This window comes from Papio anubis, chromosome 5, assembly GCF_008728515.1.
Source record: "Papio anubis isolate 15944 chromosome 5, Panubis1.0, whole genome shotgun sequence".
NCBI classification, from domain to species: Eukaryota; Metazoa; Chordata; class Mammalia; order Primates; family Cercopithecidae; genus Papio; species Papio anubis.
The window spans coordinates 64,131,366-64,148,852 of record NC_044980.1 but is presented as its reverse complement, the minus strand read 5'-3'; the positions used below and the strand labels follow the sequence as shown (position 1 = coordinate 64,148,852).

At 43.4% G+C, this 17,487-nt stretch overlaps 1 protein-coding gene across 4 annotated transcripts in view; it reads right to left on the bottom strand.

Moving 5' to 3' along the window:
• Positions 1-17,487, bottom strand: part of MARVELD2 (MARVEL domain containing 2) — a 31,695-nt gene that overhangs the window by 9,754 nt on the left and 4,454 nt on the right. For 2 of the 4 annotated variants that reach the window (XM_003899770.5, XM_009208578.4), the window contains exons 2-5: positions 16,066-17,229; positions 13,052-13,087; positions 640-788; positions 222-393 (exon numbers count right to left, since the gene is read on the bottom strand). In XM_003899770.5, coding sequence (XP_003899819.1) covers positions 222-393; positions 640-788; positions 13,052-13,087; positions 16,066-17,214 — 1,506 coding nt within the window. In that variant the 5' untranslated portion in view covers positions 17,215-17,229. The remainder of the gene's footprint in view (positions 1-221; positions 394-639; positions 789-13,051; positions 13,088-16,065; positions 17,230-17,487) is intronic. The other 2 variants (XM_021939423.2, XM_021939422.2) reach the window with 1 other exon arrangement.

Below are 17,487 nucleotides of genomic sequence, written 5' to 3'. Positions count from 1 at the left end.
GTGGTGGCACATGCCTGTAATCCCAACTACTCGGGAGGCTGAGGCAGGAGAATCACTTGAACCCAGGAGGTGGAGGTTGCAGCAAGCCAAGATTGTGCCACGGCACTCCAGCCTGGCAACAGAACAAGACTCTGTCTCATAGATAAAAAAAAAAAAAAAAAGCCAGGTTGTATTCATCCTCTAGATTTCAGTGCTCCTCCTAGGCAGCTGCACACACTAACCTGTCGGCTTTCCGAATGATGGGGCAATCTGCTCATCACTGCATCCAGCTCATCCAACTTCCTCAGGACGGCCTGAACTTCTGCAGACAGCTCTTTGTACTCTGAAAACTGGTCTTGGAACACGGCTTTATAGCGTTCTCGCTCATCATCTGTCTGAATCACAGGGTATTTTCTGGGGGAAAAACATAAACCAAAGATATAATCGTTTCACTAAAAGAAGCTGAATGGGAAATCGGCTTAGCTTATTCCTTACTGATCATATTGTACCTTCAATTCAATACATTACCTCTCAGGTAACAACTATTTACATACATGATTTCAAGCACAGAGTATTAACTTGGAGACAAACTGGAAAATGAAAGGACCAAATGGGGCCCCTCAACTTCTACCTTGAGGAAGAATTCAGACTGATACTCACGCCACATAGTCGGGCATCACGATAGGCTTAGGAATGTGGCCTGGGGGGATGTGTCCACTCAGTAGTTCAGGTTTCATTTTTGCTGTTCTCAATTCCTTGAAATTAACTTCTGAGTCTCTTTGTCTGTCACCACTGGTGGCCATTTCACACTGCAGTTAGGGAGAAAAAGAGGATTTATTAATAAATATAGGTAGAAAAAAATCCTCTGAATTTATTCTTAGAAAATGGGGAGGAAGATCAGGTGGGCTGTCTCAAACCTATAATCCCAGCACTTCCGGAGGCCAAAGCGGGAGGATCACATGAGGCCAGGAGTTCAAGACCAGCCTGGCCATCATGGCAAGACTCTGTCTCTATAAAAAGTTTAAGGCCAGGCACAGTGGCTCACGCCTGTAATCCCAGCACTTTGGGAAACCGAGGTGGGCGGAACACTTGAGGTCAGGAGTTCGAAACCAGCCTGGCCAACATGGTGAAACCCCATCTCTACTAAAAATACAAAAATTAGCTGGGTGTGGTGGTGGGTACCTGTAATCCCAACTCCTTGGGAGGCTGAGGCAGGAGAATTGCTTGGGCCTTGGAGGCGCAGGTTGCAGTGAGCCAAGATTGTACCACTGCACTCCAGCTTGGGCAACAGACTGAGACTCTGTCCAAAAAAAAAAAAAATCTGGCAGGTGCAGTGGTGTGTGCCTGTAGTCCACTAGTAGCTACTTGAGAGTGTTGGAGGCTGAGGTGGGAGGATTGCTTGAGTCCAGGAGGTAGAGGTTACAGGGAGTTGTGATTGCAGTACTGCACTCCAGCCTGGGCGACAGAGTGAGACTCTGGCTCAAAAAAAAAAAAAAAAAAAAAAGAAGAAGAAAATGGGGAGCAAGACAGGAGGAAGAAAAGTGGAAATAAGAGTTAACATTTCACATCACAACTACATGTTTTATATGAACGTTTCTATAATAGCTAAGGGAAGCACATTTGGGATATGGTAATACACAGTAGGTAAAACACACTCCAGCCCCAATCGTGTACACGTCAAAGGTAGATGATGCAATGCCAGACACACAGTCTTAAGAACTTACCTATTTGGAATTTACACCCCAACTAGCCATAAAAAAATAAAAAATGTAATTCAAAAAAATTCAAGGATAAAAATGGAACAAGGCTACTTAAATAGAAAGAGAAAGTAATGATACTGGCAATTTGGGATCATTTAATTGTAAGTAACCACTGAGTGGATTAGAAAAGGAAATGAGTTGGCCGGGTGCAGTGGCTCACGCCTGGAATCCCAGCACTTTGGCAGGCTGAGGCCAGTGGATCATGAGGTCAGGTGTTTGAGACCAGCCCGGCCAGTATGGTGAAACCCCATCTCTACTAAAAACACAAAAATTAGCCAGGCGTGGTGGTGCCTGCCTATAATCCCAACTACTCAGGAGGCTGAGGCAGGAGAATCGCCTGAAACTGGGAGGCAGAGGTTGCAGTGAGCCGAGATTGTGCCACTGCATTCCAGTCTGGGCGACAGAGCGAGACTCCCTCTCAAAAAAAAAACAAAAACCGAAAACCAAAAAAACAGAAAAGGAAACGAGTTACATTGTTTTCATTATATGAAGAGGGAAGCAAACAAATTTACTATCAGAAAGAAACGCTTCCTGATGTTCAGTATTTTTATAGTATTTTCATTTTTTAGTATCTTTTCTTTCTTCTTTTTTTTTGAGATGGAGTCTTGCTCTGTTGCTCAGGCTGGAGTACAGTGGCATGATCTCAGCTCACTGCAGCCACCGCCTCCCAGTTCAAGCAATTCTTGTGCCTCAGTCTCCCAGGTAGCTATGGTTACATACAGGTGTGTGCCACCATGCCTGGCTAATTTTTGTATACATATTATTTTCTTTGAGATGGAGTCTCGCTCTGTCGCCCAGGCTGGAGTGCAGTGGCGCAATCTCAGCTCACTGCAAGCTCCGCCTCCTGAGTTCACGTCATTCTCCTGCCTCAGCCTCCCGAGTAGCTGGGACTATAGGCTCCCGCCACCACGCCTGGCTAATTTTTTATATTTTTAGTAGAGACGGGGTTTCACTGTGTTAGCCAGGATGGTCTCAATCTCCTGACCTTGGGATCCGCCTGTCTCAGCCTCCCAAAGCGCTGGGATTACAGGTGTGAGTCACCGTGCCCAGCAATTTTTGTACTTTTAGTAGAAACAGGGTTCTGCCATGTTGGCCAGGCTGGTCTCAAACTCCTGGCCTCAGGTGATCTGCCCACCTTGGCCTCCCAAAGTGCTGGTATTATAGGTGTGAGCCACCACACCCAGGCTAGTATCTTTAGGTCATTAAAAAAAAAAAAATTTTTTTTGAGACAAGGTCTTGCTCTGTCATCCAGGCTGCAGTGCACTGACTCGATCATGACTCATTGCAGCCTCAAACCCCTGGGCTCAAGCGATCCTCCCACCTCAGCCTTCCAAGTAGCTGGGACCACAGGCGTGTAGCACCATGCTGGATAATCTGGCTAATTTTTAAATTTTAGGTCTTGCCATGTTGCCCAGGCTGGTCTCAAACTCGTGGGTTCAAATGATCTGCCTGCCTTGGCCTCCCAAAGTGCTAGGATTACAGGTATAAGCCACTGTGACTAGGCTTAAAATTTTTTTTTTTTTTTTTTAGAGACAGGGGTCTTGCTGTTTTGCCAAGGCTGGTCTTCAACTCCTGCTGCCTCAGGCTCCCAAAGTGTTGGGATGACAGGCTTGAGCCACCATGCCTAGGCTAGATTTTTAAATGTAAGGAGGATGTTGCTGGGATCGCAGAGGAAAGGCAGAAGATGTCTTCAATTTGCCCAAGTGGTCCTAACCTGTGATTCTCTGAAAAGGGCTATAAGAATCCTAGATGCAAGAGATGATGGTTTGAGCCATGCTGGTTTCTTTCTTTTTTTTTTTTTTCCTGAGACGGAGTCTCACTCTGTCACCCAGGCTGGAGTGCAGTGGCACGATCTCGGCTCACTGCAGCCCTGCCTCCTGGGTTCAAGCAATTCTTCTGCCTCAGCCTCCTGAGTAGCTAGGGAGTAGAGGTGCACGCCACCATGCCCAGTTAATTTTTGTATTTTTAGTAGAGACGGGGTTTCACCATATTGGCCAGGTTGGTCTCGAACTTCTGACCTCGTGATCCGCCCGCCTCAGCCTCCCAAAGTGCTGGGATTACAGGCATGAGCCACCATGCCCAGCCTTTTTTTTTTTTTTTTTTTTTGAAACAGGGCTTTGCTGTGTTGCCCAGGCTGGAATGGCACAATCTCGGCTCACTGCAACCTCCACCTCCCAGGTTCAAGCAATTCTCAGTCTCCCGAGTAGCTGGGACTATAGGCGCAAGCCACTATGCCTGGCTAGTTTTTTGTATTTTTAATAGAGATGGGGTTTTACCACATTGGTCAGGCTGGTCTTGAACTCCTGACCTCAGGTGATCCGCCCACCTTGGCCTCCCAAAGTGCTGGGATTACAAGCGTGAGCCACTGTGCCAAGTCACGCTGGTTTCTCAACAGCAGAGCTCTTAGAGGCCCTTTTAGTAAAAATTGTGTATTCAAAAGAGAGAAAGAGAACACAAGGTGAAATGGCCTAGAGAGGAAGTCTCAGACAGAAAGGAGATAGGATTGGAAGATCCAGTGGATTCTACTCTAGAAAGGGCAAAAATGGATGCTCAGCTTTGGGGTTGAGAAAAAACTTTCAGGGACTCCATTGGACAGTGCCTAGAACACCAACCAAGTTGATGACATTGGTGGATGCCAGAAGAGGTGTTTCCATTTTATCCATAAAGAAGTGCCAGGCCCAGTGGCTCACACCTGTAATCCCAGCACTTTGGGAGGCCGAGGTGGGCAGATCACGAGGTCAGGAGATCGAGACCACTCTGGCTAACACAGTGAAACCCTCTCTCTACTAAAAATAGAAAAAATTAGCCGGGCGAGGTGGCGGGTGCCTGTAGTCCCAGCTATTCGGGAGGCTGAGGCAGGAGAACGGCGTGAACCCATTAGGCGGAGTTTGCAGTAAGCCGAGATCGCGCCACTGCACTCCAGCCTGGGCAACAAAGCGAGACTCTGTCTTACAAAAAGAAAAAGAAAGAAAGAAAATAAGTGAGGTTGAGGCCAGGTGCAGTGGCTTACATGTATAAGTCTAACATTTTGGGAGGCTGAGGTGGGAGGATCACTTGAGGTTAGGAGTTTGAGGCTGCAGGGCGCTGTGAATGGTCCACTGCACTCCAGCCTGGGCATCAGAGCAAGACCCTGCCTCTTAAAAAAAAAAAATCAAAAACAGAAGTGAGGTTCAGAGAGGTCAAGTCAATTCTCCAAGGTCACGTAACTATTAAGTAGAAAGGCCACAATTAAAACCCAGAACTGGGCTGGGTGAGGTGGCTCATGCCTGTAATCCCAGCAGTTTGGGAGGCCGAGGGGGGTGGATCATTTAATGTCAGGCATTCAAGACCAGCCTGGCCAACATGGTGAAACCCTGTCTGTACTAAAAATACAAAAACTAGCCGGGCGTGATGGTAGGCGCCTGTAATCCCAGCTACTCAGGAGGCTGAGGCAGGAGAATCGCTTTAACCTGGGAGGCGGAGGTGGCAAGGAGCCGAGATCGCGCCACTGCACTCCAGCCTGGGGCACAGAGCAAGACTCCGTCTCAAAAATAAATAAATAAATAAATAAATAAATAAATAAAACCCAGAACTAGACCAGGTGCAGTGGCTCATTCCTGTAATCCTAGCACTTTGGGAGGCCAAGGCAGGAGGATTGCTTGAACCCAGATGTTTGAGACCAGCCTGGGCAACACAGGGAGATCCTGTCTCTACAAAAAAAAAAAATATATATATATATATATGTGTGTGTGTGTGTATATATATATACACATAAATATGTGTGTGTATATATATAGTTTTTTCTTGAGACACAGTCTCGTTCTGTTGCCCAGGCTGGAGTGCAATGACACGATCTCGGTTCACTGCAACCTCCGCCTCCGGGTTTAAGCAATTCTCCTGCCTCAGCCTCCCGAATAGCTGGGACTACAGGTGTACACCACCATGCCTGGCTAGTTTTTTGTATTTTAGTAGAAATGGGGTTTCACCATGTTTCCCAGTCTGGTCTCGAACTTCTGAGCTCAGGTAATCCACCCACCTCAGCCTCCCAAAGAATGGGATTACACGCATGAGCCATCATGCCTGGCCAAAAAATAAAAAATTAACTGGGCATGGTGGCATGCACCTGTGGTGCAGGCTACCTGGGAGTCTGAGGTGGGAGGATCACTTAAACCTAGGAGGTCAAGGCTGCAGTGAAGCCTGGGTGACAGAGTGAGACCCTGTCTCAAACAAACAAACAAACAAAAAACAAAAAACCCAGAACTATTTGGTTCATTGATACTTTTTTTTTTTTTTGAGACAGTCTCGCTCTGCCACCCAGGCTGGAGTGCAGTGGTGAGATCATAGCTCACTGCAGCCTCGAACTCCTGGGCTCAACCTATCCTCCCTCCTTGGCTTCCCAAAGTGCTAAGGTTACAGGTGTGAGCCACGGTGCCTGGCCTGGTTCATTGATACTTTAAATGAATAACATAAAGAAACTTGTTTACTTAAATGTATATTGTTCATATCCTAAAGTTGCCTGAAGTTCTAGTAGCACACTAGAAACAAGCTTGTGATGGACAGGGCAAGCAATGCCATACTGCTACTGGAAAGTAAGATCGTGCTTGGGAACACGATTCCTCTTTGGTGCAGTAACCTCCCTCCCCTCTACTGATCCCTTAAGCCTTCGAGAAATGCTTGCTGAACTAAACTGAGAGAGGCTTGGGAGGGCCCCTACTTCACTGCAAATAAAAAACAAAACAGGATTTTAAAACCTTAATCTTCATCTTGCCAGGAAGCTTTAAAAATCCTTTGTTTCCTGATTTCCTTACCCTGAAACTGGCTTTGGTTTAACATTAGCTCATTCTAAAAACCACTAGCACTTAACTCACTATTTAAATAGCACACCCTTTAGATTGGATTAGGTGTGGAGGCTGCTAACCAGCCCTAGGGGAAGGTTATGAAAAGGAAAAGTTCTCCAACCATGGCTCTAGGTGGGACAGAAGCCAGATCACCTAGACGCAGAAAGCGTGCCTCGCCACTCGGTCCCCAAATCTGCAAAAACATGAGTGGCAAGCAGAGTACCCTGAGGAAATGAAATTAAGCCAGGATATTTTTAGGGAACACATTTTGAAGTTAGTATTTATTCTGCTGTATTTCTTGCTGATTATGATGCCATTTCTTCATCCTAATGAATTCCTATATATTTAGTCTTGAAAATGAATAATGGCATTAAACATTAGGGGGAGCTTTTTTGGCTTGAATAAATGAATTTCTAGTTCTCTTTAACTTCTGTTTTCTTTTTTTTGACCCCCATATGGACACATGGTTTAACTCCTAAATGTTTAACAATCCAGATCTCATGGCACTGAGGAAGCTGCTATGAGTTTGTTGATCCTCTGGATCTCAGCAGCAGCCCCAGCATCAATCTCAGATCTCCTGGTCAAAGTTGCTTTGGGCAGAGGGTCCATCATTAATTTGTTTTCTACGTAACATTTTTTCAAGGAAGAACTAATCATTTTTCTTACTTGCCCATCCCTAATTCTAAGACTTACCTTTTAATATAGAAAGAGACCCTGAAGAAATCAGAATATTTCCATATAGACATTTCATCTGCTTTAAATTTATTTTAATTAACTAATTAATTTTTGAGACAGAGTCTCTTGCTATTGCCCAGGCTGGAGTGCAGTGGTAACGATCTTGATCTCGGCTCACTGCAACCTCTGCCTCCTGGGTTCAAGTCATTCTCCCACCTCAGTCTCCCAAATAGCTGGGATTACAGGCTTGTGTGACCACACCCGGCTATTTTTTTTGCATTTTTAGTACATATGGGATTTTGCCATGTTGCCCAGGCTGGTCTCAAACTCCTGACCCCTGGCGATCCACCCACCTTGGCTTCCAAAAATGCTGGGATTACAGGCGTGAGCCACCATGGCTGGCCTAAATTTTTTTTATTTTTATGGTCTTAATTTTTACTTTTGCTCTTTTTGGATGAACCTTCCTGATCATCGGTTTGGAAAACTCTTATTAGGAAAAAACTTTTTTTTTTGAGACAGAGTCTCACTTTGTTGCCCAGGCTGGAGTGCAGTGGCACGATCTTGGCTCACTGCCACCTCTGCCTCCCAGGTTCAAGCCATTCTCCTGCCTCAGCCTCCTGAGTAGCTGGGATTACAGGTATGCACCACAATGCCTGGCTAATTTTTGTATTTTTAGTAGAGGTGGGGTTTCACCATGTTAGCCAGTCTGGTCCCAAACTCCTGGCCTCAAGAGATCCACCTCCTTTGGCTTCCCAAAGTGCTGGGATTATAGGCGTGAGCCACTGCACCCGTTCTCTATTGGGAAGAAATCTAAAACCACATATGAGACAAAGAATTAAATCCTCATTAGGCTTTTATGGGAAGGCTGCATTAGGCTCCAGAATGGGAAAGGCCACTCTTAGACAGTATTCTTGATGACAGACATGTCAAAGGAGAGGGGAAAATGGCCCAGCCCAGTGTCCCAGAGTAACATGACCATTCTTTGCTTCTAGCAAAAACTAGTCTAAGTAATGTTATGAATATAATTATTAAACTTTTCAACTTAAAAATGGGCTGAATATCTGTCAGGTTAGAAATAGAGAGAACTAAGGGAGGCTGAGGCAGGACAATCACTCAAACCAGGGAGTTGGAGGTTGCAGTGAGCTGAGGTCGCGCCACAGCACTCCAGCCTGGTGACAGCGAGACTCCATCTCAAACAAACAAACAAACAAAAACGGGAAAAGAAATAGGGAGAACTAGCTATGTGTTTCAGTATGCATTTATTTCTCCAATTCTTGATTCTCTCTCCCTTTGAGTGTGTAATATAATAATGCACAGGCCCCTGACCTCAAACCCATACCATCACGTTCCATGCCCACATTAGATTCTCGCTTTTCTAGCTTATAATATAAACCTGCACAGCACTTAAAGCACAGCTTTCAGAATTTGTTGCTGTCTCTATGTGATCTTATCTTCTTTCTATTATTTCTTTTAAAAGTGATCTTACTTGCTTTTAAAAAATTACATTAATTAAAACAAAATAAGAAGGCACCCCGTAGTATTAGACCAAAGAACAGACAGGAAACTGAAGCTCAGAGAAAGCAAACAGTTTCCCCAGGATCACAGAGCTAGTAAGGAGCTGACCTAGTACTCAAATTTAGATTGTCTGATTCTAAAGTTCACTTGCTGGCTGGGCGAGGTGGCTCACACCTGTAATCCCAGCGCTTTGGGAGGCCGAGGCAGGAGGATCACTCAAGACCAGCCCGGGCAACATAGTGAGATCTCTTCTTTACTAAAAATTATTTAGAAATTAACTGGCATGGTGGTGCATGCCTGTAGTCCCAGCTACTTGGGAGGTTACAGTGGGAGGATTGTTTGAGCCCAGGAGTTTGAGGTTGCCCTCAGCCTGGGTGACAGAGGAATAACCTGTCTCCCCCTCCAAAAAAACTAAATAAATAAAATAAAGTTCATTTCCTCTTTGTCATGCTAGTCTGCCAATTCTTTCCTGCTATGAACTAGGAAGGACACAGGTGAGAATCACACCCAGTGAAAAGCTGGAGGTCCTGATCTTTTCTTTTCTTTTCTCTTCTCTTTTCTTTTCTTTCTTTCTTTTCTTTCTTTCCTTTCTTTTTCTTTCTTTCTTTCTTTCTCTCTCTCTCTCTCTCTCTCTCTCTCTCTCTCTCTTCTCTCTCTCTCCCTCCCTCCCTCTCTCTCTTTTTTTTTTTTTTTTTTTTTCTGAGTCAGGATCTCACTCTGTCACCTAGGCTGGGGTGCAGTAGTGTGGTATCAGCTTACCACAACCTCTGCCTGCCAGGCTCAAGCCATCCTCCCATCCGAGCCTCCTAAGTGGGACTACAGGTGCGTGCCACCACACCTGGTCCTGATAATTTTGACAAAGGTTCTCATTGGTGAGTCCAATAGAGATTCGTTGATTAAGTCATGAAGTTCCCTCTTATAGAGGTCTTCTTTTAGGAGTATCCACAGTGATCCATCTCCAGGAAAAGATACCTCTAAAAGGATGCTCTTTGGCTTCAGCTCCCATATCTTGAAAGACTAGAAGTTAACTGGATTGATATGATATCCAGTGGAGTCCTAGGAACGGGAGTTCTCGTATCTGCTAAGGTTATTCCCAATTATTCTGGGACCTCTCAGTATCTGGGAGCCTACAATACACCCTGGACATTCTGAGCACCAACCTTCCAGGGCAGCTGGAAGAGGTACCCGGAAAGAGGTACCCTAGAACTGTCTGGCAGATCCTCCTAATCCTGCCCCACCGATGGAGCCTGCATCAGGTACATGCTTACCAAACAATGACCCTGACCACCCTATCATTTGGGGCAACTTCCTCCAACTGATCCAGGCCATTCAGGTTGACTATGTACTAATCCTACCTAGAGGGAATGCCCAGGTAGCCCATAAATTCCACCCTGGCCAAAAATGACCTCTATTTCCACATCATTGCCACAATGCAGCCCAGTGAGACAGCCCTGTCCAGCCTAGTGCTGAGCAGTCAACATCTACAAAGTGTAGACTTTTAACCTCCTAAAGCAAACAGATTCTTCTCTTCCAACCCAAGGATGTGTGAAACACACTTTTTAATCTTAGTACTCTGGGCTGAGCATGGTAGCTTATGCCTATAATCCCAGCACTTTGGGAGGCCAAGACAGGCAGATCACTTGAGGTCAGGAGTTTGAGACCAGCCTGGCCAACATGGTGGAACCCCATCTCTACTAAAAATACAAAATTAGCCAGGCATGGTGGTGCATGCCTGTAATCCCAGCTACTTGTCAACACATTTTCTAACAAACTGTATTAGTCAGGGTGTGAAGAAACCTGTAGCACTGCTGGAAGTGGAAATTGGTAAAACCTCTATTGGATCGTCTGGCAATCAAAATAAAAAGATACATCCTTCTGATGCAGGAATTCACTTCTCAGGATTTATCTGTCAAGTGTACTTGTACATATATGGAATGAAGTACGTAACAGTATGTATTTGTATGTATAAGGTTATTCACTATAGTGTTGTTTTTAATAGTGAAAGACTGGGCCAGGTGTGGTGGCTTATGCCTGTAATGTCAGCACTTTGGGAGGCCAAGGCAGGTGGATCACCTGAGATTAGGAGTTCGAAGACCAATCTGGCCAATATGGTGAAACCTCATCTTTATTAAAAATACAAAAATTAGCTGGGTGTGGTGGCGGGTGCCTATAGTCCCAACTACTTGGGAGGCTGAGGCAGGAGAATCGCTTGAACCTGGGAGGTGGATTGCAGAGAGCCGAGATTGAGCCACTGTACGCCAGCTTGGGTGATAGAGCTAGACTCTGTCTCAAAAAAAAAAAAAACAAAAAAGACTGGAAACAACCTAAATGCTTATCATGGTTAAATAAGTTATGATACATCCACATAATGCAATACTATACAGTTATAAAAAAATACAGAAACTCTTTACATATTATTAAGGAAACATCTTAGAAATGTACTGTTAAGTAAAAGTAAAACAAACAAGGGCTAGAATGTGTGTAGCATACTACCATTTGTGTAAAAGGGAAGGGAGAACAAGTAACACAGGCAGGGGAACAGGGAAGCTGGGGTGTAGAAATGAGATGATTTTGTATTATAGACCCTTTTGAATTTTCAACCAAGTAAATATGCTCTCTTTTCAGAGAAACAAATTCAAAGATTGAGTTCTCAACTCCTTGCTAAGAAATAATGTCTAGTATCTCAAAAAATGAGGGTAAAATTTTCAATGAGGGTAAAATTATGGTTATTAAAATAATTACATATATGTAAATAATGATAACAGCATCTCACTGAGTCCTCTCAGCAAACTTGCGAGGTAGGAACTATTACTATTGCAATCTCACAGATGAAGAAATGAAGGCATAGAAAGGTTAAATAATTTGTCTACTGCCACACAGCTGGTAAATTGTAGAATAGAAATTCCCCGACACTACAAAATTTGGCATCTTTAAAAAAAAGTATTATTGGCTGGGTACGGTGGCTCACGCCTGTAATCCCAGCACTTTGGGAGGCCGAGGCAGGCAGATCATGAAGTCAGGAGATTGAGACTATCCTGGCTAACATGGTGAAACCTCGTCTCTACTAAAAACACAGAAAATTAGCCGGGCGTGGTGGCGGGCTCCTGTAGTCCCAGCTACTCCGGGGGCTGAGGCAGGAGAATGGTGTAAATCCAGGAGGCGGAGCTTGCAGTGAGCTGAGATCACGCCACTGCACTCCAGCCTGGATGACAGAGCAAGACTCCGTCTCAAAAAAAAAAAAAGAATATATATATATATATATATGTTATTATTATTAATTTATTTTGTAACTGTCCTGTGACTGTCGTAAAAAATTTGGCATCTGAAAGCAAGGGGAGAAGGATACAAAGAACAGCACAGAACTTTAAACACAAGTGAAGAAAGTTTGGGAGAATCACTTTCATTTAAAAAACAATTAAATTTCGGCTGGGCACAGTGGCTCACGCCTGTAATCCCAGCACTTTGGGAGGCTGAGGTGGGCGGATCACAAGGTCAGGAGATTGAGACCATACTGGCTAACATAGTGAAACCCCGTCTCTACTAAAAATAGAAAAAATTAGCCGGGCGTGGTGGCGGGCACCTGTAGTCCCAGCTACTCTGGAGGCTGAGGCAGGAGAATGGCATGAACCCGGGAAGTGGAGCTTGCAGTGAGCCGAGATTGCGCCACTGCACTCCAGCCTGGGCGACAGAGCCAGACTCCGTCTCAAAAAAAAAGAAAAGAAAAAATTAAATTTCAAACATATGTTGGTTTATGTTGGTTCTCCTGAACCAACTTTGTTAACTTGCATAAATTTTCATCTAACAAAATTAAAAGAAGCTATAGATAATGATTGTTTAATTTGGTCCTTTTAGTATCTGGGAAAAAGCTCAAAGTCCTAATATGAACTTGATGTAATTGCTACACTTCCTTTTCTTTTTTTTTAAAGTCTCACCCTGTCACCCAGGCTGAAGTGCCGGGATATGATCTCGGCTTACTTAAACCTTCACTTCCCAGATTCAAGTGTTTCTCATGCCTCACCCTCCTGAGTAGCTGGGATTATAGGCGCGTGCCACCATGCCCGGGTAATTTTTGTATTTTTGGTGGAGACAGGGTTTCACCATTTTGGTCAGGCTGGTCTTGAAATCCTGGTCTCAAGTGCTCCGCCCTCCTCAGCCTCCCAAAGTGCTGAGATTACAGGGGGGAGCTACCACGGCTGGCCAATAGCTACATTTCACAGATATATGATACTACTATGTAGATAAATAGACCTAAGAGAAAAGTATTAATAAATCTAAAGTATAATGTGAAGTAAACTTTATTCTTACCATTTTCCTTTTCGATGACAATGATGGCTCATTTACCTGGAACAAAAAGAGTTCAAATAGTTTTTCAAGGGCATGTGACGCTACTTTGCAAATATTTTCATCCATTTGCATTTATAGCTCAATCCCAATTTTAAGAGGTCGATCCTCTACTTGATGGGTGTTTCTCATCCTCTTTTTGCCTAGGTTTTGAAGGGCCAGTGGAGAACTGAGAAGAGGGATAACTGTAATTCCCTGTCAATCAGGGGCATACAGAGGAGTAGGGAATATGGGGATGGTGGAAACTGTTAGATAAACCACTCTGAATTACCCTCAAATTTTATTTATTCTTGCCTCCCATTACTTTGCATGATTAAAGAGTTAGGACAATTACTCTATAAAATTAACAGAAAAAAGCCCTGGGCTATTACATCTTCTAACCTTTAGGAAGTTACAGCAACATATAGACAGGCACAACTTTCAACATCAGGTGACTGAAGTCTAATTAGGCATTATGAAAAGTCTCATAGACGTAAGTTTTTGTTGAGAAAGGAAGAAGAAATAAAAGTATTATGTTGATCATTCTATTCACATAGAATTTTCAAATATTAAGATTTAATAACTTATGCAACTAGCATAAAATTATGAGGAAGTATGTGAGTTTCACTATTTGGATTTCATATTGATTAGAATTAAAATTTTTTATTTTGTACACAGAGATGTACATTTGAGAAATAAATTGTAACTTTAAGAACAAAAATTTAATATATGTGAAGGTTTGCTACATAAAAAAAAGGTAAGAAATATGCTTAACGTGCTAAGACAACTTTTTAGAAATAACTTGAATCTATGTAGAGTTCCAGCAAGATAAATTATTTTGTGACAATCAAGCTAGGCAAGGTGGCTTATGTCTGTAATCCCAGCACTTTGGGAGGCTGAGGGGAGAGGACTACTTGAGGCCAGGAGTTTGAGATCAGCCTGAGCAACACAGCGAGACCCTGTCTCTACAAAAAAATTAAAATACATATATAGAGAGAGATCACATGGACACATGTCAAAGTTCTTTGTATAACATGTAGCTACTTGTTATAAAACTATTTTTTTCCACCAAGCACAGTGGCTCATACTTATCATCTCAACACGTTGGGAGGCTGAGGCAGGAGGGTTGCTTGAGCCCAGAAGTTCGAGACCAGCCTGGGTAACATAGTGATACCCTGTCTCTACAAAAAATATTAAAAAATAGCTAGGTGTGGTGGTGTATGCCTGTGGCCCCAGTTGCCTGGGAGGCTGAGGCAGGAAGATTGCCTGAGCCTGGGAGGTCAAAGCTGCAGTGAGCCATGATTGTGCCACCGTATTACAGGCTGGGTGACAGAGTGAGACCCTCCCTCAAAACAAACCATCATCAGCAACAACAAAACGATTTGTTTCCCATTCCACTAGGTGTAAAAAGAAAATTTAAGGCTGGGTGCGGTGGCTCACACCTATAATCCCAGCACTTTGGGAGGCCAAGGTGGATGGATCACCAGAGGTCAGGAGTTCAAGACCAGCCTGGCCAATATGGCAAAACCCTGTCTCAACTAAAATACAAAAATTAGCTGGGCATGGTGGCGTGTGCCTGTAATCCCAGCTACTTGGGGGGCTGAGGCAGGAGGATTGCTTGAACCTGGGAAGCGGAGGTTACAGTGAGCCGAGATTGTGCCACTGCACTCCAGCCTGGGCAACACAGTGAGACTCCGTCTCAAAAAAAAAAAAAAAAAAAGAAAATTAAAAACACCAAAAGACGGGCCAGGCATGGTGGCTCACACCTGTAATCCCAGCACTTTGGGATGCCAAGGCAGGTGGATTACTTGAGTCCAGGAGTTTGAGACCAGCCTGGACAACACGGCAAATACTCATCTTTAAAGAAAAAAAGAAAATTAAAAAAATTTTAAAACCAAAGGGCTACTTGTTGTTATGCATCAGATTCAAGCGAAATATTAAAAACAAAATACATATGTCAGTGTATGCTGTTATAAGGACAGGATTTAATTTTTATTTATAGTTTTGCCCAATATATACCATGTGCAACTGTATAGTATCTAAGAAGTCTTAGGAAAAGTGGAAAAGCAAAAATTCATAATATAGTTAACTTAAAATTACAAAAGAAATTTAAGGTAAATACTGAAAATTTCAGTGGCATAGGAGAGTCTACTACACACATCTCCTTGGAAGAAAGCAAAGTATCAACTTACTTCAGAGAATAATGTAGCCAGTGGAACATACTCTAACATTTGCTACTGTTCAACCAAAATAATTTTAGGTAGGGCTTTTATATAATCTCATCCTTCAGTGATTATTATTTTATTCTTATTGTTCTCATTATTATTTATTCTCATTATTATCCTATTAAGTTATAGAAATACAAAAACAACGTAGGACTTCCATTCTCATTTTGGACCATACGTCTTCCCAAAATAAAGACAAATTATCAAAACCACTGGGCAAGTTTTCACAGAGTATGTTCATTACAATTCAATCTCTCAGTACTTAAAAAAATCAAACATGGTTTACCATATTCTTATTTGGCTTCATTCAACTCACTGGGAGAAAGTAAATCATAACATTTAAATGAAAAATTAGGAGTTTTTATTAAGTTTTACCATATTAAAGAATTAAGATTGTTCTCAAACTTACTTTAATGATGAGACACTTATTTTACTGACTATATTCTTCTCCTTTGTAAAAATTCAGTAGCTGTGTCTTTTCCTTAAGCTTCAGACAGACATAATAATGCAGCCAACAAACTATATATCACACATCTGGTGTCTACTTGCAATGTTATATAACAGCCAAACACCAGAGTGGGTTATCCCAGTCAAAGCATGTCAGATATTGCACTAGGACTTTTGAATCTCAAACCATTAAAAAAAAGAAAGAAAGAAAGAAAAGAAAAGATTTCTATGAAAGCTTTCTGTTTTGAGCACTATACTTTAACAAGCGAGCAAATAACAGAAAAAACAAACATACACACACAAATGAGGGATTACGAAATCACTTACCTCTTGTTGTTCCATATATTCTCTATGTCTCCGAGCTGCCTCATGCCTCCATAACTTCAGGCAAACCAAAGCACTAATGAGATAAACTATCATGGTAACAAATAGGAAGATCATTGCAGCTATCTGTCCTCCTTCTACCCGGCAGAACACTGAGTTCACTGGTGTATTAAATAACGGATAGTAGCAGAGGCCACCTCGGTTGGTATCATTCACATAGACTATGGCTGCGGCCATATACAAAATAAACAAGGCAACGTTAATTCCAAATTCAGTTAGGGGCCACCAATTAGAGTCCAGAAGAATGGTCCGGTAATACATGGACATTCCAAGAACCAGAATAATAATGGTGGTGATCCAAGCTAATCCAGCAACCACAAGTATAAAAGGGGTCTTAGGGCCACTGTAGTAATAGCCCCCATACATACTGCCCAGTCCACCAACGCCTCCCATGCCATACGGTTGTGAATATCCAAACAAGTTGTACCACTCACTGTCCTTGTGAATGTAAGCTGTGACACAAGCAAAGACACCGGCCCCCAAAAGCAGCTCCACCACTCCCAGTATTCTCAGCAGGCCTGCCCACGACTTCATGTAGGAGTACCTCAGGTTATACTCCTCCACCTTCTCACTGTATGTTCGCACTGTTTGTGTGTGTCGGTCTAGAGATCCATAGGGATCCTGGGGAAACACTGCGTCAGCCTCTTTCTGGGAACTAAAGGTTCCTCCTGACCCTCCGTAGGGATCTTTGCAGGAGTTGGGGGGCGAATGGTGGTTTGGTCTTGCTGGAGAGGCTGGTGGTGAACACTCCACTCCATCGGAGATGTATCTGATATCAGACACTGGCTTATCCCATTCGGGGTCCTTTTTCTTCCCTCTGAAGAAGTTCTTCCAGGAGTCGGGGACAAAGCGCCTTACTGGTTTGAGATCTGGCACTACAGCTGGTTCCTCTGTGTCACTTGAGTAGAAGTCTGGCCCAAATGGTGGCTGTAATGGGAGAGGGGGTGGTGGCAAGGGATCAGCGCTCACTGCCCGCTCACTGTCGTGAAGAGTTGGGCGGGTTCTTATGGTGCTATCTTGATAGGGCAGGTCGCTTGGGACCGCATCGTAGTGCCTGTCCCGATTCCTGGATCTTCCATCATTTGATGACATTTGTGATTTTCACACCTGTGGCCAAATTTAAAGTTATCACTTATGATTAGTTACTTATCCTCTCAACGATGCTGATTTTATTCACGTAGTAGCAAAAACTATTTAGGAGACCAACAGGATCATGTCTAATTATTATGATATACAAAAATGATAAATATGAGACTGGGCATGGTGGCTCATGCCTGTAATCCCAGCACTTCGGGAGGCCAAGACAGGCGGATCATTTCAGGTCAGGAGTTTGAGACCAGCCTGACCAACATGGTGAAACACTAC